This window comes from Nyctibius grandis, chromosome 5 (genome assembly GCF_013368605.1).
Source record: "Nyctibius grandis isolate bNycGra1 chromosome 5, bNycGra1.pri, whole genome shotgun sequence".
In the NCBI taxonomy this organism is placed as follows: domain Eukaryota; kingdom Metazoa; phylum Chordata; class Aves; order Nyctibiiformes; family Nyctibiidae; genus Nyctibius; species Nyctibius grandis.
The window spans coordinates 83798938-83824843 of NC_090662.1; the positions used below are offsets into that span (position 1 = coordinate 83798938).

General features: G+C 39.6%; 1 protein-coding gene across 1 annotated transcript in view; it reads left to right on the forward strand.

Annotated features, from left to right (window-relative positions):
• Nucleotides 1-25906, forward strand: part of ITPR2 (inositol 1,4,5-trisphosphate receptor type 2) — a 268093-nt gene that overhangs the window by 73168 nt on the left and 169019 nt on the right. Inside the window, exons 10-21 of the mRNA XM_068402385.1 lie at nt 805-849; nt 9639-9793; nt 11136-11235; nt 11384-11544; nt 13760-13901; nt 14695-14853; nt 15829-16001; nt 17279-17398; nt 17500-17685; nt 18325-18576; nt 19619-19763; nt 20722-20872. Of these exons, the coding sequence (XP_068258486.1) occupies nt 805-849; nt 9639-9793; nt 11136-11235; nt 11384-11544; nt 13760-13901; nt 14695-14853; nt 15829-16001; nt 17279-17398; nt 17500-17685; nt 18325-18576; nt 19619-19763; nt 20722-20872 (1789 nt within the window). The remainder of the gene's footprint in view (nt 1-804; nt 850-9638; nt 9794-11135; nt 11236-11383; nt 11545-13759; nt 13902-14694; nt 14854-15828; nt 16002-17278; nt 17399-17499; nt 17686-18324; nt 18577-19618; nt 19764-20721; nt 20873-25906) is intronic.

The window sequence follows — 25906 nt, forward strand, 5'->3', positions numbered from 1 at the left end:
ATTGAGGCCAAATTATTTCATTATGTAAGTCAAATCTTGAAAGGTTTAATGTGCAGCCAGTGTGTGGGTGTATGTGTGTGTTTATTTGAGTATGTATCTGCCTACATAATCCCTCATCTTCTAGTCTACATATTTTCCTTGTCAAAAGTAAAATCATATTAAACGCTGTTAAATAGTAATACTTTAGACTTATTATATAGTGTCTTTCATCCAAGCTTCTCATACTACTTTAGTTATTAATTAATGCTTGATAATTCTGGTATGACATAGAAAATATTATCCCCATTAATAACAGTTAAATAGAATCACAGGGTAATTAAACTTGTCTATAGTGGCATTGCCTTTCCTGTTTCAAAGATGTGTTTATTCTGAGTTCACTGTCTTCCTGTAACATCTCAGTAGACATGAAGCACGTTAGTTTTTATCTCAATATATCTGCTCAAGGTCAATCCTGGAAATGGTTGCGTGCATATGTGTGTGGGTGACTGTAACTTGGGGTGTTTAGATTAGCAACTATCTGTGCCTTCTCCATCATTCTTTTTGGTTTTGGTTATTTGAGATTCCTCTCTTGAGTTAACAAGCTTGACTGCAAGATACACTTTTTTGAAGTGAGGACATAGCCAGTTAAGTCAGTCAGAAATGGAATCGGTAATTCTTATACTTTCATTCTCATACTGCTTCTAAATACTCCACTGTCCTTTTGCAGGGTGGATATGTAATAGAAAACTGAACCAACCCCTCTCCCCCAAGTTCTGAAATGTCTAAAAGCTATCAAGATAGAATTTGACTTCTTTTCTTTTCCAGCTTAACCCACACTATCCAGAAGGTAATAATGAAGGAAAAGCTTTGGTAAGTGGAATTTATATGTTGCATATAATCTGGGAAATACTGTATCCTTAACCCAATACAGACCAACATATGAAAGTCCTTCATAGCTTTCCTTTACTTACATGTCACGGCTGATGGGATTGTTTTCTGTATCCTGTGTAAGCTAGGGTGCAACTCAGAGATGGCGCTACAGAAAGTTTTCCCTCGCGTAAGGCAAATGATAGGAAACATATCCAAATTCTGCATCAAATTGGCATTAGCTGAAAGGTGTTCTGCTTGGTGACTGCACATATGAAATGTATTAATTTTTCTCAGATCAGATGTATTACTTCGTGGCAAAACCCAACACCCTCTTTAGCAAGAAAACCGAGGGCAAGCAAGTCTGGTTACTTATGTGCACGTACCAATTCAGAGGCTCTGCTAGTGGAGACAAGCCCCCTTGGGGCATGTTTGTCAGTCAAGTGTGGCTTTAAATCCAAGAACATGCTGAGACTCTTTTTATTGCCTGTATTGAATACATGCAAGCAGATATTCAGGCACAGGCTTAGTCTGAGCCCTGACACACTTCAGGCAACTCTGGCATGACATCTTCTCAAGGATCTAAGTTGTCCGTGCTGCAGTGTAGATGGGTTGGACAAAGGTCTTAAGCCCTCTGCCTAGGAGGCAACAGCCTTTGCCTTGTACAATGTCAAGAGCATGCTAGCTAATTCTAACTAACGAGGCAAGGCCAGACATGTAGTCTATAACGTGTGAAGGAAGTGAAGTTAAAACCCTGGGGGAATCTTATTGTTACTGAGACAACAAGTAGTCCAAAAAAGAATCATTCTTCTATCAAATTCATGAGATTGCCTTGAAAACACTGAGATCTTGTCCAAAAAAATTCAGTTTATTTTCTTTCTGTTTGCCTTCTGGCTTTTTTTCTTTTAGAGGACACATTTTCAAGTTTTTCTCTGGGTGGAGAAGAATTTTTTATTTTTCATGAAATGAAACGAAACCCAAGATTCTTACATAATCACATGCCTTCAGGACTGCAGTTTTAATAAAAATGGAGACTTCTGTAGGAGTTGGCGACATCAGTTTTCCATCTTCCCTGGTATTTGGTGTTAATGGTAATATAGCAGTAACGGCTAAGCTGTCCAGAGAAATGAGAATTCTCTCTCATGAAAATATGGAAGTCCCACTAGTTGTTTCTCTTTTGTATTGGAATGACACTTGCAGCCCCTGGAGCTTTCAAATGGAAATTGAGATAAGTTCTAAAATACCCCAGTGAGTAGGGTGCTTGCTTGGAAATGCTTGGGTTCATGCTCTTGCTCTGTGAACAGCAGAGCTTGTCTCATAGACGTGCATCTACATTAACACTGTAGTTCACATCATGATGGCCCTTCTGAATCAAATCTCCTGATTATTCCCTATTTAAGACATTCCAATTCACTTTGCAGAGCAATCTCGGAGCGTGTAAACTTATATTCTGTTGGATGAAAGTAAAAAGATACACGCACCTCTGGAATGTATCTACTGTGCTCCAACCTTTCATGGGTGCCCAGCCCAGAAAACCAGACTAGAGCTAGTCTGAAGTAAGACCTATGAAAATGTGTATAGGGTATATATTAGGTCCTCGTTACCAAGGATCCAATCCTATTGTACCACACTGTATTAATTTAGCTACAGTATAGGGTTTCCAGTTGTAGCAATTCCAGTTCATCTAAATATAAATATTCCCTGGACTGGGTAATGAAGAAAGCACAAGAGTAATCTGAACATTGAATGTTAAAGGTGACTTCTCTAACAGTTTGGCCTAATCCTTCTGGGTATTGACTTCAACCAAAAGTCCAGATCAGATAAATCAGATTAGACAAATAGTTCCAATGCAAATTTAATCAAAATTGATTGATGATCAAAACTGATGTCTCTGTGGAAATTTTAGTTTATGCAGTCAGCACTTTCTTGTGAAAAATGTTTTGTGAAAGAACTCCTAACAATGTTTGGTAACACCTCCATGTAAATCCAAGCCTACAGTCACTTTTAGCATGGTAGAAATCCATTTGGATCCTTCACCCCTTTATAGTCTTGTTGGAAATAGCGTGAGTCAGCAGTGGCTATTTTAAGCCTTCATTCTGGCCTTGAGCAACTGAGCGGAAAACCTTCACATCCCTGTGCAGGAATTTCTTTTATGTTGCTATGATGCATTGTTTTGAATTATCCCTCAAAAGTACAAGAATCTTACAATATTTGGAGTTCTTTAAGGGCCAGCTATGTCAGTCTTGTATCCAATATGCATGTAACCTAGAGCACACATGCTTTCTTTGCTCTGTGGTTTTCATCTAGTGTTTCTTCTGCCAGGTGACTGCCTAACTGATTCACTGCAAAGGCATCTTCTTTTTCATCTTTTGAAGCAATTAATTTTGAAATACTGCCTGTGAAGTAAATCTGCTCTAGAGAGGGAGGTGGAAGTGGACCTACCCCAGAGAAATTTGAAGTTTGAGTAGCAGGGAAATGGGAGATGCATACTTGAATCCTTTCAACTGAAGGAAGAAACTGAGCCTGCTGCCTGTGGTTTTTTTTTTTTTTTCTCTGCTAGTCTGTTGGTTAAAATGATACCAGCTCCTTCTCTGTCGTCTGCGTTTTAAAGGCGGCACAGCCATCTGTGCATTTCGTGCCAACTCTTAACTCCTAAATGTGCGATAGGGCTCCTTGTGCACATTCACTGTCTTTACAAGGCCTGATCACAGTTGCTTGGGCAACTGAATTTTAGGAAGCAGTAATGCAGAAGGATTTTCCGTGGTGCGGTAGTGGGTATAGGCACCTAGGTTCTGCCTGAGTGCATCTTTTTTGCCTTGCCTTAAGTGACTTAGAAGTCTGAAAGGGTTTTGGCTCCGGAGAGCATAAATATTACTGGAAGTCACTAGGACATTTGTTCCCAAGTATTAAAGTGAGGTTTGGACTGTGGTTCGTTGCTCATTTATGGGCTGCTTCTTGAGAATCCAGCCAAATTGTCTTGTGAAACACTGCTTTTATTTCTGGTTTGACATTGCAGTGAGTTGATTAATATTCTTTATACATATTTTTCTCACATCTGAACTCCAGAAGATTTTGTGATTTAAAGGCCTTATCAAACAAAGGCTTCTCCATCTCTTGAAGGTCTAGGAGATCGTAGTGTATCGTGCAACAAAACACAGTGCTCTGTGTTACAGCTTCCATTAAAGCCAAAATCGGCGTATTTCATGCTGCAAAGTAGTCTATTATTTGTAATCACAGAAATGTACAGCATCCAGAATAACGCTATAAACATTGGGAAAATGTCAAGAACAGCTGGGAACCTGGTATTTGTTAGTGCCTTTGTATTAAAGGCTGTCTTTGGCAGGTACCTTAACTCCATTTGTCTGCATTTTCACGAGGGAGTGCTAATCCTAACCAGTTCCGAACTGGCTTTTATTGTTGAGATTTTTCTAAGGATTGAGACTGGTATGCCTTTACTTTTCCTGTGAAGAAGTTGGACAGTTCTACCGTGGGCTTCTAGATGCAATTTGACATTTGTTTTGACTTTGACTTCTGTTTATCTATATTTATGAATTCCAAACAACTCTGCAATTCAAAGTTTTCTTTCTTGCTTCCAACTCAGGTGATTTTTTTTTTTTCCTGATAAACATTGTAAATTAATTTTTTGTAATTTTACCTTCCAGCAACTAAGTTTGTTTAATTAAAATTTTATAATGTGGGACATAGGTGATGCAGTTTAAACAAGCAGAATAGGCTTGGGGAATTTATTGTCTTTTTAAAGGGCTTGGTTAGGAATTAACTTGAAAATAAACAATCTGAAAAACATTTAAAAAAAAAATCATCAGCTTTAAAATGGCAGTGTCTCTGCTATATAAAGCCAGCAGTCAGACCACTTGATAGGCTGAGGGGAGAAGGGGAGACACGGATGCCAGCACATTATTATTATTCTGCTGCTGCACACAGGTCTGAATCAGCTCTGGAAGCACATACATTGTTTCTTACAGAATGTCTCTGGCTTCTAACAAGAGTTGCAACGTGATGTCTCCGCTAAAAATGCGATGACTCACAAATGAGTCAACAGTGAAGGTGTTATAGGAGGCTAACTGCTGTGCTGTCTGCCAGGGCTTCCTAACATGCAAGGCTGGCCATTAATTTACTCGACTTTCTTTTCATATAGAATTTTTAAAAATCATCTAACCTATGGAGTTCTGCTCACGTTACTGCTCTCTGAAAATGCTGGTTTTGTAAGAGTCTCCTAAACTGGGTTAACATACTGAGATACCACATTGTACTGGATTTAACAGGCATTTTCAGAACTCTGGCTGCTATTAAATTTAATTTCTGCTGAAATCTGTAGTGCACCGTAATGTATTCATTCAGGAGCAGGGCATTATCCTTGCCTGTCTCTATGCCACAAGAGGTGTCTTTACCAGTTTGAATTGTAGATTGGGTTTCTAAAAGAAAAGGTATTTCAGGTCTGACATGTTTTTGTGTTGCTTTTTGCAATTGAAAGGCAGGCCCCTCCATAAGCAAAATTCCATGTAAATCTCCCAAATATTAGGTATGATACCTGGTTGAGGTGAATAATAGGGATTTGGGATAGGTCACAATTACTAGCAAATTATATTAGGAGCTGTGAAGTAGGGTAATCTGCCAGGCTTCAAGTCTCAGGAAGGACAAATCTGATTGTACCTGATTATTTTGTCTCTGATTGTAGTATGGGATTTGTCTCCACTTACATTAAATTTAACCTTCAAATTGCAAACACCATATTATAACTGTTGTTTTTTTTTTTTCATTAAGCTTCTTTTTAAATTGGTACGACGCACTGCAAAACAGTGGTGGTAGCCCAGGAGTTATGGACTTTGCTGTGAGCCTGGATCGGTATTTCCACTCCTCCACAAAATGGCTGTTTGTTTTCCCTAGCTAGGACTCCTTTTTTGAACTCTCAACCTTCACTTTCTTAGACGAGTCCCTCCTGGAAGAGTGCCGGGGCCGCTGGCTGTATGGTAGGGGTATTTTCAGTCCCTCCTCCTGGCAAAGTCCCGTTGTGCATGTGAGTAGTGTGCTTTGCTTTACTGCTGCAGAATGGGGCTGGCAACTGGACGGCCAACAGCCCTCTAGTCGGGTGGACGCTTAGGTTTTTTTAGGCAGAACGAGCTGATTCTGCTCTGTGTACCACCTGGCATTTGGACCTGGTCGTTCTTTTGGAAGACGTAGGTCCAACTCCGGCCAGGCAGAAGAGGAGCTGAATGTGCGTTTCCTTCATCTTTGTGAGCGATTTAACCAGGCCATGACAGAGTGAGGTGATTCCACCTTCTGCCCCTTGGATATGTATCTGATTTGACTTGCAACAGCCTGTCACTGGTTTGCCAGTAGTTTGGGACAATCAAAACTATTTTTTTCTCACTGAATTTACTGTTTGCTATATTTTTTTACCCACAGTTCTTGTACTTCTCTATACTTCTAGCATGTAATTCACCTGCCTTTTTTGTTTGGTTTTTTTTTTTTTTGTGTGTGTGTGTTTTTTTTTCTTTTTTAAAGAAGTCTTGGGAGTGCTTTCCATGGCTGTCACTAACCACATCACCAACATCTCTGCAACTGTTCCTTTTCACACTGCTTTAAGTTGAATTTTCTTCTCTCTACATTTGAGACCTTTTACAGTTCTTTTCCTCCCTTCTTTTCACTGAATCTGGTTTTGCTGGCTGAATCTGCTCATATGCCAGTTTCTTACCTGAGCAAATGTCATCTTGTTTTCATCTGCTTAGGAATGCAGTGCTTCTCCTGAGCTGATCATATTGTCTAATTAATTTGGAATAGTCTAATGCTTTCACTTCTTTCCACGTCCTCATATAAACTCATCTGCTGATTCAATAATGGCTAGGTTAAGTGCAGATTCTGATGACTGCTTACTAAATTTAATTAATCATAAGAAACTTTCTGTGTGCAAATGTGTATGTGCTCTCTCTCTCTCACAGAGGCACGTGCACATGCACTCAGACATAAATTCAGACAAGTATGTTCATATGTGATGACCATTTCTCTGTCTCTCATGCACTCCTTGTATGTAAGTTGTTTTCAGAGCTGTCATGTTCGGTCACTTCTTGTTACATGTTTTTTTTTCATTGCCTCGTGCTTAACACCCATAATCCAGATTGGGTTGTGAGGTGTGTCTGAGATCCTAAAATTAACATTATAAGGAGAGTTCTGAGGTTTGTACTGGAGTCCAGTCTGAAACTACTGTACAGCTGTTGTATAGGTCTGATTTTGCTCAGCTAAGCTTTGTATTGCAGTTAGCAGTGTTACAGACACTGTCTTGCCCTCCGTTGAAGTGGACTTTCTTGTTAGAAAACCAGCTCTTGCTCATATGCCAAGTCTGATTTGACAGGTGCCAGGCCTGGCTGGTGGGATTTAGCCCTGATGAGCCAACTCTGTTGCTCAATAGCATCTATCCAATTGTTGGGGAGACTAGTGAGTGAGTGGAGTCAGCCCCAAACTGCAGGATGAACTTCTCCACAGACCTAATGCTTAGCATGAACTACTTAAGCACGGGAGACTTACCTTTGACTTTGCTGTCTGTCATAGAAACCTGCACATGTGCATATATGCTCATGCTTAATGACCTATTGGAGATGATTGGACATTATGTCATGAGTGAGTGAAAAAAACCCACCAAACTTCATAACACAGAGTAGAATGTGGTTTCATATTTTGGTCTGTATTTTTCCCAGACCCCCAGGGAAAAAAATGCATAAAATTATGAAGTGTCCTGCCTTTTTGTACACTGTCCTTTTCAGTTTGGAAATTACAGTAGAGGGGGTAGTTTCTGGGAAACCCTAATTAGATTTGAATGTAAGTTATGGGAAATATCAAAAAGTCTGGATGCTGTTCTAAACTACCCTGTGCCATTCACCCCTTCACAGACCTCTTGAATTTTAAACTGGTTTTCCAGTTTTCCATTTTTGTTTGGAAATTTACGAAGTAGATTTTCATTTGATGTTTGACTCACACCTATTAAGGTCTTAAGAGGATTCACTTACAGTTTGCCTGCCTTTCCAGTTTGGGTCTCATCCTGAGTTTGTAAAACAAAATGTGTATGGAAATCACAAAAATTTTGGCTGTTTTCTCAATCCATGCCTACAGGTTAAGTTTTTATGTGCAAATTGTTTAACATTTTTGGGCATGGGGTATGGAAAGATATGAGGACTGCCAGATAAGAGTTTACTCTTGTGCAAGACATGGGAGGTGGCTCCCCTTTGTCTCAGCAAGACTTCCTCTCAAAAACCAGTGACAATACCCTAATCACTAGATGAGCGTAAGAAAAATTTCTGAGAGGATTTCTTCCTGTTTTTTTTTCCTACTCTCTCTATCCTTCATAGAGTTAATGGGATGGAAAGCTGGCCTTTTTTAGGCTTGATAATGAAAAAATGGATGTTTTGGAAAGATTCAAAAAGTGCCTTGAAATGAGATTATAACTAGCTACTTCTTACATAGTTTCACTCATCCTTGATTTTGTTGCTTAATCAATTGGCAATATGAATAATCAAAGCTTTGCCCCTGATTATCCCTTAGAGTTTGGCTTTAATCAAGGTGCTGATGCAAACCAAGTACAGTCTAGGCTCTTTACATTGCTTTGTACATCTCTTCCCTAGCGGTGCACTATAAATCATTATAATAGTATTTCAGGTTTCCAGCATTTGATTTTTCTCTTTTGACTTTCTTCATTCCTCTTTTCCTTTTCCCTCCATGATATATTTTGTGTACGTGAAGGGCCCTGGGCTGCCAGTCTCTTAATTGGTTATTAGTCTTTTGTAATATGTGTAACTCAACACCCCAGAGGAGCAGCTTTTACTTACGCCAGTAATTCTGTTGGTTGCTGCATGGTTACGGGCACAGACTCTGAATTACTCCTTCAAGCAAAGATAATGTGCTTAGGAAAGGTAGGATTTGGCATCTGTGAAGACAAAGGTGTGTAGGTAACTAAAGATGAAGATGGCTGCTTAGTGGTGCTGGGTCACAAAGTTGCCATGGACCTTCAGCTGACGGTGGGAGGAAGATCACCACCTTAGATTTGCACACTTCTTTTGAGGCACCAACACAACCTAAGTTTGTCACTTTGAAAGCTAGGCTCCTCGAAGGGAGTGAACTTCTCTAGTTTCAGTGGGCACACTCAGACCTATGCTGGATCCAGCCTCCAATGCATTATCAGCCTGTGCTAATATTTCTAATACAATCTACCTGATGCTTTGTGTGTCTCTCCCTTCCAATGACAAGTTGATCTTAGTGGAGCAGATACTCTGGCTCTTACTGTTTGGAAAGTGTACCGCTGTGATTCTGACCATATGAGAGGAAAAAAATGAGCAAACTTAAATTAAACAACAGTGGAATTGGGCAAATTGCTTACTTTTTTAATCCCCTTCCCCCTTTAAAAAAATCCAGTTCTCATTAGTTCTCTTCTTTTAACTTTGGCATGCTCCAAACCAGCACTGTGTCGTTACATCTGTTGGGAGTGAAGGGTCTGCAACTACTGCAGGTTTTTTGAAGCTGTATGTGTCGAGTAATAATGTATACAGTACTGTAGTCTCTCTGCAGCTTGTGACCTGCTGTTGTTATAATGACTGTCTGAGACTCCATGTGCCTGGGGCAAAGTGCATCTTTTGTGTTACACACTCCAAAGCCAGTCATGGTACATTCTTAATAGAATGTGGGGGGGGGCGGGGAAAGTACAATTCATATGTGTTACTTGTCCGTAAGGTAATTGTAGAATTTATAATGGGCCCTGATGCAAGCAAATAACCCTTGTGCCTAATCAGCAGAGAGACGGCGACCTTCCTGCTTCAAAGAAGAAACGCCAAGCAGGGGAGAAGATTATGTATACTTTGGTCTCTGTGCCACATGGAAATGACATCGCATCTCTCTTTGAACTGGATGCCACCACTCTTCAGAGAGCTGATTGCCTGGTTCCAAGGTAAAAAAAATAGCGCTGCATTGACAGGGTTTCTTCCTAGCATTATGCTGGTGAGTAAAGCAGAAAAAATCAAACACAAGCAAGTATTATCCTTCAGTTAAAATCTGAGGAGTGTTCATAGATAAACAAGGGATGTATAAAACATGATACTGCTGCTGTGACTGGGTAAAATAATTATAAGGATAAAACAAGTGACATTTAAAGAGAGTCTGTGAAGAGAAAAATACTGGGCTAAATATTGCACAGATATATATGAGGACAGACTTGAGCCCTGTGCACTATTTGAAAAAACTGTGCTGCTAATGGATCTAACTGAATTGTTCCCAACAAAATAACGTGTACGGTGAGCTGGGCTTCTGTTTCTCTGACTGCCACTGAACACACTTGTTATTCAAATGAATTCAGCAAGTGGCTTCTGGGTTTTAATTGTGAATATTTGAAATTTCAACTGTGTTGCTTAGCTGAGATTGGCTAGATAAGTCACACGGTGTTGGTTGTGACTGAATGGGCATGCAGACACTCGGGGTTAGTTGTTATGAGGGTGGATTTTAAAGCCTGGGTACCCGCAAATACTGATGTATGCAGCTTTGAAGTGTATTTGCTATGCTAAGTTTTGCTGGATAATTTACTTACTTGAATACTCAAAGCCCATCAGCATGTAAGGGAGAGCGTGAATGAAGACCAGAAGACCACAGTGAATATATTTAAAAAGTAGAATTCAGAGTAAAAATTGTAATTGATTTCTCAGCTCTGCTTTTTGATAATACCACAGATTATCATATGGAAAGAATTTAGAAGAATCTCATATCTGCTCTTTGTTCACTTGGTTCTCAGTTGAGAACTGGTACTGTAAATGCTTGCTCCCTGGTACAAGGGTTTACAGATCATAATGGTGAAGCTGTGAAACCATGATCAGTTTTACTTTCTGGCTTTTGTGCTGTGATTGGTTGAAAAGGTTTGTTACTTTGCAGAAAAAAAATAAGGAAAACGGTTTTATTAATGAAATGTATTTCTATTCAGATCGGATTCTATAACACCTTCCTTTTAAATTTTTTTCTTTAAGGACTTCTAGGTTATATAAATACTTAAAACTGGCATTCTGCATAATCCCAAGATGGTGTTTGTACTTGCTGCAGCTCTGTTCTGGGTGAGAAAGAAGGAGATAAGGGAAAAGACTACTGCAGTATCTTTTAGGTCTCCCTCACCCCTTCATTACAAGCGGCTGGTGTGACTCATGCCCTCAAGTCTCATGTCATGGTCATGTGCTGCATTGCATCCCACCGTGCCCACTTTAGCTCAGGACTGATCCATATAACCTGGTGTTTGCTTTGTTCTCCTTTAGGAACTCATACGTCCGACTGAGGCATTTATGCACTAACACTTGGGTCACTAGTACCAGCATTCCAATAGACACTGACGAAGAGAGGCCTGTGATGTTAAAGGTAAACACATATATCTTGGGGCTGAAATCCCAAACACATTCCTGAAGTTCTCTACTGGTGGTCTTGCTTCTAACATATAAAATATATGTAATAATTAGGATAAAGGTAAGAGGATTGTTTACTCATATTAAACCAAAAACTATTGCAGATTGGGACGTGCCAAACAAAAGAGGACAAGGAAGCTTTTGCCATTGTATCGGTTCCTCTGTCTGAGGTCAGAGACTTGGACTTTGCCAATGACGCAAACAAGGTTCTAGCATCAACTGTTAAAAAGCTGGAGAATGGAACAATAACCCAGAATGAAAGGAGGTTAGTGAATTTTATTTTTTTTTCCTCCTAAATTGGTGTTTAGTTACTCATGATATCATGGCGTCACAGTAATGGGTAAGTTAATAACATCCGTGTGGACATAGAGGCAATTGGGGGAGGACACTTCAGTGCTGAGAGTGCTAGCCTAGGATTAACTTCCGACTCTATCAGAGTGTCCTTGCTGCACCTGAGGCTGATCTGTATATCTCATCTGTAAAATGGCGGTAAACAGCACTTCCCCACCTCAGTGGCCACATAGATAAATGGGTAGCTCCCTGGGCAAATGCAAAGTGTTTGTCTTAACTTCCTTTGATAAACCACTTCTGAGCTGTAATATGGGGGTCCATTGCATTTGATTCTCATGTACAAGAAAGCCATCTATAGAGTGGGCAGCATGGCAGGACTCTTGATTCGTGTGGACTTCACTGGAGTACTGCACATTCATGCTGCGAGAGCAGTAGAAGGAGGTCTCAGAGTGACCGAGAAGCTGCCCCAATAGTCCCTTTCCTTTCTTATTTCTATTTTTCCCTGTTCTCTTTTCCTATTCTACAAAATTTTGGTGTTTACCCTTTGTGTTCATCTGTGTTTCAGCTGTAGTGCTATTAGAATGTCTGTTCTGCACACCCACCCTTGAATTAAGAGATTTGGTTGTACATTGTAGCCAAATATATCCCACTGCCAGTGATGTAGTTCGCTATTTGTTTTCAGCTGTCTGTGGTTGAACTGATTATTAGACAGTATCTCTGGCAGTGTTAATTTGTAACTTCAGTTCTACCATGCATCATATACAGCTTTTTGCTGAAAATGTTAATTTTTGGTGATAAAACTGATTTGTGCTGTCAGTTATCAGTAGCAATTAGACCAGATGGTTTAATATCAGGTGGAGGATTTATCATAACAGGCAGGTCTGTAATGGCCTGAGTGTTGGTACTGAGCCTTGAAAAGCTGATGGGCCATTTCATGATTGAGTTGAACCAGAGAGGAATACGACATAATCAAGGTGTGACATCCCTGTATTAACCTTGTATTGCTGTGTCACTGCAACCCAGTATTGTCAAGTCTTGATGTTGACAGATTGGTACAACATGCACGTAAAACGTTTCAGAGTGGTTTCAGTATAGTGCCATTATTTGTTTTGTCCTGTGATTTCCTTTGGAAAAAACCCTCTTTTCCCTGTCTTATCACCTTCCTGCTTAGGTAAGTAGGGGTCCCAACAGTTTATTCCTGGTTGCTCCATCCTACATCTGCCTTTTCTGCTTTTTCTGTTGGGGAGAACCTTGCTGTTCTCCACCTGTGGGCTGAGACTTTTAAAGCTAAAGCTCACTCAGAGGGTTTAGCTGAACAGCCCAGCCCTCTTGTGAGTAATGGAAGCTTTGTGTCTGGCTCCCAGAGATGACTTCGAAAATCTACTGGGCATCTTCCTGCCACTTTCATAGCACGCCTACAGGTTCAGTAATTATAGACTAGATGTTGTCCAAATTCAGATGATGCTTCCCTAGGGTAGGAGACATGCTGGGTTTTGTTTGTAGAAGACTGCAAGTTTTTTTAAGGGAGATTCACTGAAATCTGTGAGCATCCGTACTCCTCTCTGTGCATGCCTGGCGAGGTGTGTTAGTAACAAGGAGGCAATGACTGCTTTCTTTTGCATTTTCTGAAGGTAGGAGAGAAGGAATTACTACAGCCTCTGCCCTTTTTAGCACTTGCTTCTGCCAATCTTCTTTTGTGTAGCAAAGAGTGAAACAAATATAGTCATTTTTCAATAGTTTCATGGGTCAGTAGGAAATAGTCTAGTGGCAAGAATGTTTTTATTCCTCTAATAAGTCCATCATCTTGTTTCACGGACTCACGTCCCTGATATATAGTATAAAAAATCCTTGCTAGGCTGCATAAGAGTGTCTTTCTACTGTTCTTGGACCTTGAGGCCAGCTGGTATAGATTTTGGATTTCTGAATACTTTGCATCAATCCAGCGTCCTGTATTTTTCTCCCTTTTCCCCTCTGGTTGTTGTTTAATCCTTGGTAAACATCCCTGTGATGGATTTAAGGCTCTGCAGAACCAAGGTCTGGAATCCTTAAGTACATGTCAAGCTTAACTTTGCAGTGATTGAAGTTCCATTGTGCTAAATAAAGCTTGTTCTAAAAGGTGATTTTCTTTCTTAATGGATCCTAGCAAATGTTGAATGACTATATAATAATGATTTGTCTATTTGTTCTAGGTTTGTAACCAAGTTACTGGAAGATCTCATTTTCTTTGTTGCTGATGTGCCTAATAACGGGCAGGAAGTTTTGGATGTGGTCGTTACCAAGCCAAACCGGGAACGACAAAAACTAATGAGGGAACAAAATATATTGGCTCAGGTATGTCCTACTGTATTAATAACTTCGTGTATTTACAAACAAATTGTAGAAGAGAATTATTTGGGAAAATGTTATTTTTAGGTAACTTGGCTTATGCTATGCTGGGTTTGTGTCTGGTTGGATTGGATAGATAGGACACTACTTAATCAAGGCTCACCTCTTGGTCTGTGAATCAGATAGAAGCACGAGGGGCCATGTCTGATGGCTGTTAGTTTCATGTGATTCCGATGACTTTTAAGACTACGTTTGATAGCAAATTGTTGATGAAATTTGAAACAAGCTTGCAACATGGTCCCAATCCTGCAAGTGTTCCCCATATCGGAAAAATTCTGATGCCCTTATGGATTCCTGACTTCCTTTGTATGAGGGCCAACTTGCATGTAAATCAAAATTAACATTCTCTTTAAGTAGCCTACTGAAATAAATAAAAAAAATTAGCAAAAAGGATGAAATTGGACAGCAGCCAGTATTGTTTTCAGTACTTTTTCATCCTTAATTTATGCAAAATTAAGGCACTTAACTAACAATGTTTAAAATTGGGGAAAGCAGTAAAAAGAAAGCAATGTCAATCGAGTTGGTGGAAAATGTAAAGCTAAATGCATAAAGTTGTAAGGTCTGAGATTGTGCTCCCACTGATGTCCAGTCATATGTAGATAAGTGCAGTGATTCACTTCTGACTTTGGTCGATAAGGCCCTTGCCCTGGTCCTGTCAGAGGACATTTCCATTGACGGCTATAAGTTAAGCAAAAATCTGGGTTTGATTTTCGTTCTGAGTGATTTTGATTTTGAACAGATATTCGGCATCCTCAAAGCTCCTTTTAAGGACAAAGGTGAAGGATCGATGCTGAGACTTGAAGACCTAGGTGACCAGAGATATGCTCCATACAAATACATGTTAAGGTTATGTTACAGAGTTCTCAGACATTCCCAACAGGACTATAGGAAGAACCAGGTCAGTGGTATTCAAGATAATTTTCCTCCTGATTTCTGTAATTATATATCCTGGGTTGGACATTGCTCTCTGCCCTTACAAGTGGGATTTTGTGGTAATGGTGAAAGGACTGGGTTTTGTGTAGGTTAGTAGTCAGAAGTCACTGTCATATACTGCCTCACGCTGAGGAACAGTGTTTTTGTTTTGTAGGCATTTGTATATATGAATTGAATGATTAGCAATGAGTATCATAGGTTCACCTTATACTTTCAGAGGCTCAGACTGAGATTGGGGTCCACTGCTTCATTGATGAGATTTTTGTTATTAAAATTATGCTCTAGGACTCAGGATTATCAAGTGGGAAGTCTGCAAAACTGTCTGTTTCTGTTGCTTAAATATTTGTAGAGGGATGGCAGTGAGTCAGACCAGAGGTTATTTTATCAGGTAGCCTGATTTCCCACTGCTGGAGACTCCCTGTGAGCAAGAAGTATTTCAGAACATGGTGTCGAGTGCTGTGCACATTGCAGCGGGGAAAAAACTGCACTAACTTTGTAGGACAAAAGGGACTAGAGATAAAAGATTGAACTTCTATGTGTGGCTTCTTTGTTTTCTTTCTAATGCTTTACAGAAGTATTTCTGCCTTGCAGGGAGAGAAAGGGAGGAGGGAAGACTCAGGAAAGAAAGCTTCTTAAATGTTCTAAAAAACTTTTGGTTTTTCCTTTTAAAAAAATTGGTTGCCGTTTCTTGAATTTTGGATATATTTTCATGGATTCATTCCTTTGGTTTATGAAAGAATAAGAAGAGTTAGTAATCCCTAATATTAAAACTGTTTCTTGGGGTACATATTTTAGGTGTTCAGATGTTCTTTTGTTCAGGCCAGTTCAGAGAGGAAAGTTTTGATTGTTATTTGGATTGCTAATTGAGCTGGATGCTTCTGGTTCTGAAAGAAAAGCATTACTGCTTACCAGGTCATCATGGGAATTTTCTTTTTTTCAGGAATATATTGCTAAGAACTTCTGCGTCATGCAGTCCCAGATTGGTTATGATATTCTGGCAGAAGACACCATCACAGCTTTGTTGCACAACAACAGAAAACTGCTAGAGAAACACATCACAGCTAAGGAAATAGAGACATTTGTTAACTTACTCAGGAGAAATCGAGAGCCAAGGTTTGAAGTGGTTCATGTAACATTCTTTTTCTGTATTGATAGGCTTTTTAATTTGCAGTAGCTGTGAATCTGTCTGCTATTCATAGTTTTGTTGTCTCTTAATTTTTTTTTTTGGACCTGTCAGACAAAAAACCCACATGTACAATGTAACACTAAAAAATATCAGAACTACCTGTAATTCTTGGGATTTGACCATATCTGCATTTCAAATCTAGAGCTTACCGAAAACAAGGTTTATACTTTACAGGACAATTTTGAAAATTTGGTTTTAATTCAGATTGGGACAAATAGAAACAAACAGAAGTTTTAATTTCTCATAACTCTGCAGCTCCTCTGTGAAACTGCCATTTGTGTTGATTCCCCTGCTAATAATCTTGGTGCAAATTACACAGATGTCAATTTTTCTAAGCTTTTATTAATATCAGTCTTTCTGCAGGTTCTGATTCCAGGTCAGACTTGAAAGGGGCCTAGGGCAGTGAAGATCCCAATGAACATGTGTCCTAGACTAGATCTTGTTCCAAATGAAAAATTCTGGCCTTGAACTTCACTCAGCTGGAAATTTTTTTGATTAGCTTTAGGTCAGAATGTAAAGGAAATGGATTTTTTTTTAATGGAAAACCTATCTATTTTTTTCATTGGCTTTTCAGTTGTAAAATTACCGAAGTAATACAAGTAGAAGAAATTAATGTACTGAAGGCCAAATAATGTCCTGTGTAATTGTAAATACCATTTTTCTGTTAGCGATTAAGGATATTGCTGAAGGCTCTGGTGCTTCACTGCTTCAAGAGCAATAAATGTTTGAAAAATACACCTTGCCAGGATGGTGCAATCTGAACAGTAAAGGCACTTATTTTCATGGAGAGTCTTGTAGACTTTTGCAGCACTGCTTGTGTGAGTAAGAATGGTGGTAGCATGCTCTAAAACACAAGAGCTACAAAATTTCCCAAGTTTTAGCTCCAACAAGGTAACTCCCCCAAAATTCTGTGTAGTTATGTGCTGTTTACTTAATATTATCTTCATGATGCAATATTGCTGTGCACTGTTAATTACCTGTTGCCACAAAGCTTTGTTTCAGCGATGGGTAAAATTGTTCCTAAGTGTACCCTAAAAATGCTTTCTGTACTCATCGCTTGCAGTTCCCAGGCTTCTGTGGGGAGTGTGTGTGATATATGCTCCCTTGAGCATATTAGTGATGGATGATAGAGATTTCTACTGCAATGTTTCTGTGTAGTATTTTAAGTCTCATGTTCTGTTGCATCTGTGTTTTTTCACTGCAGATTCTTGGATTATCTATCGGACCTGTGTGTATCTAACACCACAGCAATACCAGTTACTCAGGAACTCATCTGCAAGTTTATGCTGAGCCCAGGGAATGCTGACATTCTCATTCAGACCAAGTGAGCATCCATAATTGGAACATACCTTTTTGTTTTCTGCTCTGTTGTTACATTTGTAGCAGTTTGCTAGTGGCTCCATTGTGAATGATTTATGTTTGCAGGCTCGTTTCAACACAAATGGACAATCCCTTGGAATGCCCAGTCATCTCAGATGATATTGATGAAGAAGAAGTGTGGCTTTACTGGATTGACAGTAACAAGGAACCTCATGGCAAAGCCATCAGGCATCTGGCTCAGGAGGCGAAGGAGGGCACAAAAGCTGATTTAGAAGTTCTTACCTACTACAGGTAAAACTGCTTATTCAAATGGAAGAAAATGTAAACTCTCCAAAGAGCCTGGTGCTGTTCCTATCTGGATCATTTGCTAGTATCAAAAAAGGAAACCAGGTCATGTCAGAAATTGAGATTAAAAGTTTGTTTCAAGTTTTTGCTGTAGGAGCATTGCACTCTATGCTGCCTATTCCAGACAAATCTTGAGTTTCCGTTACTCATGACAGCTCTTTGTGTCTTTTTATCATTTTGCCTCTTACATTTTATTTATTGGGCTATATTTTTAGGTTGTGCTGCTCTGGAAGCAAGGCATGCTTTAAGGAAGGAGTGTCCTGAGCATCCTGAGGATTAGAGGGGGAGGTGGGATCATGGAACAGTGTCTTATGCAGTTGAAAACAAATAGTCCAAATGCTTCAGCCTTCCATTGAACAATGCTTCCTTTGAGTTTCAGAGGGAGCCCAGTCTTCACGGGGCTGGAGCCTGATGTTAGCATTTTTAACAGCAAGTTGGTCCCTTGGTTAGCAAAGTCACTCTAGTAATTTTTTAGCATTTACATCAGAAAGGTTGACACCAGGCTTGTAAAGTGAGATTCTGAGGTATATTGTTTCCTGGTGTTTGAAGAAATCAGTTGGAAATATGTTGCTATTTTCCTTTAAGGTACCAGCTGAACCTCTTTGCAAGAATGTGCCTGGACCGCCAATATCTAGCCATCAACCAGATTTCTGCGCAGCTGTCAGTAGACTTGATCCTACGATGTATGTCTGATGAAAGCCTCCCTTACGACCTCCGTGCTTCTTTTTGTCGGCTGATGCTACACATGCATGTGGACAGAGATCCTCAGGAATCTGTGGTACCTGTCAGATATGCCAGATTGTGGACTGAAATTCCTACTAAGATCACAATTCATGAGTGAGTTGAAGTACAAAAGCATTTTGTAGGCGTTAGTCTCAGAACAAAATGGTTGTAGATGTGTAACATCAATACAACATGTATGTGAAAAAGTATTTTGTTGCAGAACACAGAGCTATTAATTATTGTTACTCTTTGAAACTTCCATGAGTAACTTTACATGAAAATATTTCAATTTCATTTTTCACTGTGTTCTTATAGGGAACAAGCTGGGGAAAAATGGAACGGCCTTTCCTCAGACCAACTGAACTTGAAATAATCTAATTGTGACTAACATTACACATTGGCTAGGCTGGAACTCAGTTTTGTGCTTCAAGCTCAACTGAAAGCCACAGTTGGAAAGACAGAATTTACAGTTAGGTACAGCTATTGCCCCAGAAACAGTTCACAGAGGCTTTGGCCTCCATCCAGCAAAGTACTTAATCATGTGTTAAACTTAGATATGGGAGAAGGGCCCATTGACTTTGGTGGAAACCCTCTCTGGCTTAATTGATTTGATGGAGCAGTGCCACTGGGCTAGGCCTAGACAGGGAGTATCTGGCTGAAGAAACAGAGGAAGAAGTATAGCAGTGCAGCAGACATCATTGCTTCTGTTAGTGAGATGAACTGTTTTGACATATACAAAAAATCATTCCTAGTTGGTGGTGCAAAGGAGGAGGTTGTCTGTCCCAAGCTGCTTTCCTGATCTGCTGTCTTCCTTGACGAAGTAGTAAACTCTGGCTGATGGGCAGAGAGAACAGCTGAGACTTAGTGATTATTGAATTGCCACAGCAAGATTTAAGAGTGCTATCTGCCAGAACAGTAGTATTTTCCTGTCTCTGTTATTCCCATTCACTACAACCCTTACTGGTACTGTTGGAGGGAAGGTTTGTGCATCCTCTTCACCTATCTATGCAGAATCAGCTGACCTCTAAACCCTTCTCCTTACAGAGAATTGACAGTAATTTTATAGCATTATGATTGGTTTGTTTTTCATTTAGTGACAGCTGATCCTGATATTAGAGTTGTTTAATTTTCCTTCCTTCTGTGCCTTGTATTGTAGGTATGATTCTTTCACAGACTCTTCGAGAAATGAAATGAAGAGGAAGTTTGCGCTCACTATGGAGTTTGTAGAAGAGTACTTGAAAGAAGTTGTAAATCAGCCCTTTCCTTTTGGAGACAAAGAGAAAAATAAACTTACATTTGAGGTACTTCTCAGCTATTTGCATCCTACTTATGGTATTCCTCCTCATTTTAGTTAAATTGACTGGCTCTTTCAAAATAAAGATAGTTGCAGAATGAATGTTGGTGTAAAATGTCCTAAAGAAGCACCAGTTCCTAATTCCAGTATTCTTGGTGATGACTGTTACTGCAGAAAATAATATTACTGTCTGCTCTCAAACAGCCATATTTTTCCTTCCTTCTCCTGAGATGGTTGCATTTCAGTGGCAGGAGGGAGGGATATGTGTGTGGGTGAATGGCCGTATGACCTTTCTCTCCACATTAGTGAATTAGCGTGCAGGGTTTCTTCAATATAAGTAAGTACTATTCTCTGTGTAAGGTATGACACTGAAGGAAACACTCTGAACAACCTAATCCTGTGTTTTAAATATTGCTTGAAATTCCTGACAGAAACTTTAGATAGGCCTAAATCTTCTAGATTCAAATAACATGGAATAAAGGGGAAATGCTTACACTTTTTATAGTTCTTCCTCCAACCTACCTCCCAAGCCTTGGCACCTCTGCCTTTGGTCATCTGAAATCACCTCCGTTCAAACTTAACACAGTTGTCTTACTCTTCTTCTTACTACCATCTTCCCCACAGCTGCTGCCTCTTTTAAACAATTTTCTGGAGTCTTTCTTCTCAATCTTATATATTTTCCCAGATGCAATTGTATCCTTTCACGCCTTCCTGAATCTCATATTGGTTTTGCTCTCTGTTGTAATTTGACTGACCCATTGTTTTCTCTAACTCTGACAAACATCTGATGTCACTGGCCTTAGTCCAAGGTCCATTTAAATCAGTGGAAAGACTTGTACTAATTTGAATGCATTTTAGATCTGGATCTCTGAGAAAGCTGCTGTGTGAAATGCAACCGCACTGAGCAGCCGAATACCACAAAGGTTGCCGATACTTCCTTCATTTTTAATTTCTTTTTCTCATAGGTGGTACATCTGGCTCGAAACCTCATATACTTTGGCTTTTATAGTTTTAGTGAGCTTCTCAGACTGACCCGGACACTGCTGGCAATTCTAGATATTGTTCAAGTTCCTATATCATCATACTTCGAAAGGCTGAGCAAATTTCAGGATGGAGGTGAGAGAAGCAGCAAAGACTGTTACTCCAGTGTGTAATTCATTATTTAGGTTGGAAATAATGTATGGAATGTTTCATTGAGCTTTCAAGGTTCTTTGTTCACACATAAACTCGCCTACAGGAACGTACTGCAGCATACGTTAAGATGGTCAGCTAAAAAGGAACCTTTTTGAACAGAGCTGCAGACTTCATGACTTGTGGTTACTGCGTTGGTGCTGCTGCTGCTCCTTTGCTTGTTTGACACTGAACTTTCACATCTGGATCTAAGCCTCAGTGTGTCCCTTGCACTGAACATCCCAAGCAAATGCAGATAGCATTTGCCTGGGCACAGCGATTATGATGGCTTGTATGTGGCACAAGTGTTTACTCATTGTATTAGCACTTCGCTTAAAGGGAGAACAAGATGTTACTGGTCCTGGAACTGCAGAAGCGCTAGATGGAAGTCCAGATGAGGCTATCCTCTGCATGTGTTTGTCAGTTTAGAATATTCTTTTTTTAACCCAGACCAGAGTGCCTATCTAACAAACAACACCAGGACAATACTGTATGTCCCACTGCCTTTTCTACCGTGGCTTAAAACTGGCTTGAAGAATGAGCGTGCCAGGAAGGTGCTGAAACTTAGCAGTTTAGTTTTCCTGTGTGTGTGGAAGGGGGGAGGTGTGAGAGTAATGTGGGCTGAGGGTCCAGGAGACTGGTTGATGGCAAATTCTGTTTTAATATGTGGCTGGTGTAAGTGTCATTGCACTGCCAGCTGGCCCGCAGCACCAGGAAGGATGACCTGTCTTGTCTGAAACAACAATTATTTTGTATTTTCTCTGGGAGGCCTTTTCCCAGCCTTCAGTTTTCCTAATCATCATTTTGCTCTGTCAGTCCTACAGATGCCCTGCGTGAGTATGTCATCGTTCGTAACTTTTTTCTTCTTTGAGGTTCACACACTCTGGAGAATTGTAGACTGTCATCTCAAGCCAACAAGTTTTGTGCTTGGTTCTCTTGATCTTTCCTCCATCACTGCCAATACACTTTACTGAAAGCCCCTGAATGTCTTTCCTGCAATGCTGTGCCCACTAAGGCATGCTATAGCTGGCTGCAGTCCCTCTACAGCACTAGAGAAAGCCTGTATGTTCAGACACTTGGAATTATGTTTTCTTTTTTGTCCCTGAAATACTCCATTGCAGACTCTGTTCTTAAATGGATCTGGACACAGTTTGACTCCAGATAAAATCTTGACATATTGGCAAGATGGAACATGCAAATGTGGTTATTCTGTTTAGTTCTCTCTCTGATCAAGTCTTTAATCATGATTATACATCTCATTCAATGTTTTTACTCACCTTCATTTCCCATAAAATTTTGTTTCATCCTTAATTCCCTTTTATTTCTGTTGAAGGGTTTCCTTTCAGGCTATATAGGAGAGGAAAGAACCACCCATTAAGTACAAACAGACCTGCTCTCAGTTATACTAATTTCCAGAGCAATTGCATGCAAATCAGTGAATTTACTCTGAAATAAATGAGTGTGAAGGAATGCAGAAAATGTCACCACCATGCAAACAGAAGCTCAGTAGCCTTGTTTTTAACACTCAACCATTGACTGGAGCCGTGTTGGAAACTTTTGTCACACATCTGTTTTTGTCTCCCATTCTTTCAGAAAAAGAGGCACAGGACAAAGGTGGAATTTTTTTGTGTGTCATTTATTAGGTTCAGCCGTTATACAGATTCTTTAAACTTCTTTCTTGGCTGTACTTGTCTCCGTGGATGTTTATCTTTTAAACACTGGACCAGTTCAGGTCAGGATGTGACAATCCACTGATGTTCTTTTGGAAATGATCTGTGGGTTGGGTTGTTTTGTTTTGGTTTTTTTTCCCCTTCTCCTGCAGACTACATGGCTAGAAAGCCCATTGCTTTAGAGAGGGTTTTTGCTCACTCAGACTGTTGTCAGTCACATCTGCCGTCTTAAGGGAGACCAGAGATAGAGATATTGGCTGTGCTGTCTAGGCTTAAAAATAGGCGCTGAAATTTTGCTGCAGAGAGACAGGTGTTCTTACGTTGAAATAGCTGTAAGACTTGCTGGAGAGGCCTTCTGCAGTCTCTGACAAAAGAAAATTATGCTCATCTTTAGATGGTCGTATCTTGTCTTCAGCCTCCCTCTTCTCTTCTAATTGACAGTTCATAAAACACATAAACTGTGCATTCACTTTGCAGTTGAGACAGAATGATCCTGAATGCTTAACTGCTATGCCCAAGCATCTTACTATTACTCCTTCTTTCTCTGGAGGTGCATACTTACCTACCTGTGGGCAGCATTAGGCTATGAAGATGCATATGTCACAAGGATGCATGATTTAGAAGCAGTTTAAGCAGTTTTGTAACTCTTATTCACTATTTTTGAGCACCCAGCTCATAGAACTTCATGCCCAAAGATGCTTTGCATCTTGTGCAGTCACTTGTACCCAAACAAGTTTGACCCCAAAGGTACTGATGTCACCTAGGTACTGTGGAGTCTGGATCCACCTTGTCCAGGATCTACTAGGGATCCTGAGGAATGAACAGGCCAACAGAGAAATTGGTCTCAGGAATTTCATCTAGATCCCCCCTCACTCTGACAGTAAGGATTGTTCACCAGGCAAAGCTGTAGGTATACATTGTTTTTCAATTTTATAGTACTTATAAGATTGTACATCAAAGGTTCCCTTCCGCTTTTTACACAGATATCCTCCCTCTGTTATAAAACTGAGTTGTTGAGAATGTCCGTTAGTTGTTCTATCAGTTACCCATCTTGGCTTTTTATTGTCCCTTTTAACTTACAATACTGATCTCTCAGGCTGTTAAGTAAAAAAGGATTACAATGGAAAGTAACTCAGCCTGATCTTTTGTGGACTTTGAAAATGTGCTGGCATTTTCTAAAATCAGGATGGTCTGTTGATTTTTTCAGAAAGTGTTTTCTTACTCATAACTTCCATAGAATACAGACAGATGGATTGTTCCCTGCCCTTGTTCAGGATGGTGGGAGCCCTCCCTCCAGTCAGTTACGGGTGAGGGTGACTTCTTTGTGTCTTTAGAGGAGGACAGATTCTGCTCTCCCATATCTCTCCAGACTGCGGCAAGGGTCTCACTCCACAGCATCCTCTCTGGCAGGTCCAATACTTGCAACATTCATATCATACGTTTGAACACAGAGTATTGCAGGTAGGTGTCCCTCCAACACGATTGCTCTAGGGATGTGCAGGTTTAAACAGCTTCTTTCTTAAGGAAAGTTAGCTTCCCTGAGTTGCAAAACTCATTACGTTGATGTTCTTTTTGTAAAAAAAAAAAAAAAAAAAAAAAAAAAAAAAAGTTAAGATTGTATCTGTTGTGATTTTGTGTATATACTGTGATTCTGTGATTCTGTTAAATTATTAGTTTTGGAGATTATAAAAGTTGTGGGGTTTTGGTGTTTTTTTTTTTTTTTTAATCCATCCAGTCAGTGATCACAAATGTCTAGGCATTAGATTTAATTCAGTAAGAATATGTATTTCATACTTTGAGCTTACAGTTTTGAAGTGTAGCTCTAGAACCCATTTTGACAAACACTGAAAGCCAGCCATGATGCCTGGGACTGATGGTTTAATGGTGTAAACAAATGTGTTTAAATTTTATCAAGCACTAGGGGCCTGATCCTGTAACTGTAATGCAGGAAAGTGCTACTGAATACCAACTTAGGCTCTGTATATTTTAATTTTCATCACTATCTTATTGTAAATTTACATAGATTAATATTAAATGGATATTTAACAGCAATATTTTGTCAATAATTATGCCTATTCAGAAATGCAGTTGATTTTCAGGTTCTAGGACAAGTGACTTGAGAAAAGGTTTGACCAAAAGGAAGAGTCATGTAATTCCTATTCTGCAGCTGTAGTAGATCCAAGGCAGCAGCTCTATAGAAGTTAAGAATTTTGGGTAGGATCTATTTATTTTACATGATAGGTCTTGCATTTTAGTTTTGTTAAAAAGTATTGATTTCTCTGGGAAACTCAGCGCTGAATAAATTTGGGGACAGATAGGGTATACAGCCTTTCCATTATTGACGTTGATTTGTTCCAGGTCAGTAGCAACAAAAGCTTCCAGCATCTGATTCCTATAATGTGGAGTTGCAGGGAACTGGTGAGCTTGGCTCTTTACTGGTTTTGGCAACTGCTCCACATCATGAAATCTGTAGTCAGGATTTTAGGAATGGACAGAAATGTATTATTGATGAGGGGAAAGAATGAGGGGGGGGTCTTGGTTGTGGGAAGCCTGCCTGGAGCTGTGCACCTCAAAATTGAAACAACCAAATTTACAACCAGCAATCTGGAATCTTCTTCCCTGTTTAATATTTATTTCTTAAATAGACCTACTTATTTCAGTAAAACCACTTGCTAAGTAAGAAAGTATATATAACAAGTGTTGAACTGTCGAAGCAAATTTGCAAAATGGGATGTATTTTGAGGCTTAGTGGAAGTTGCATGAAGACTTAATTAACCTTTTACCTCAAGATGTCCTTTTCCATCCTTTGCTTAAATTTTGACTTATGTTGATGGCTGCGGTAGTCCTTGATGTTCTGTGTGAGCTTCCCTGTATTGGTTCTGCAAAGATTCCAAAAAGAGCCTTATGTTATTGTTAATGTTATGCCTTACTTCCTTTAAAAAGCTTGATTTTAATGCCACTGTCAGTTACTTTAACCAGAATTAAATTAGTGTGCATGTAGTTTTCAGGTGTGACCTTATTTGATGAGGACAGATTGGGGAAAGTTGGCTAGAAACATTTGTGAGATAGGAACCTGGGAAAAGAAAAGATGTGTATTTTTGGAAACACTTCTTACCTAGATTGCATCCTAAAAATGAATTGACTTGAAAATCTTGCAGCCAACTCTTTTTCAGTGTCTTAACTTTGAATCATTTTTGAGGTTATTTGAAGCTTTTTTTCTGTTTCTTTTTTTCCCTTTTAGATTCTAAAATATATGGGGTTTACAAAATATACTACCTGTATCCTAAAGAGGCATTTTCTTCTTAAGGAG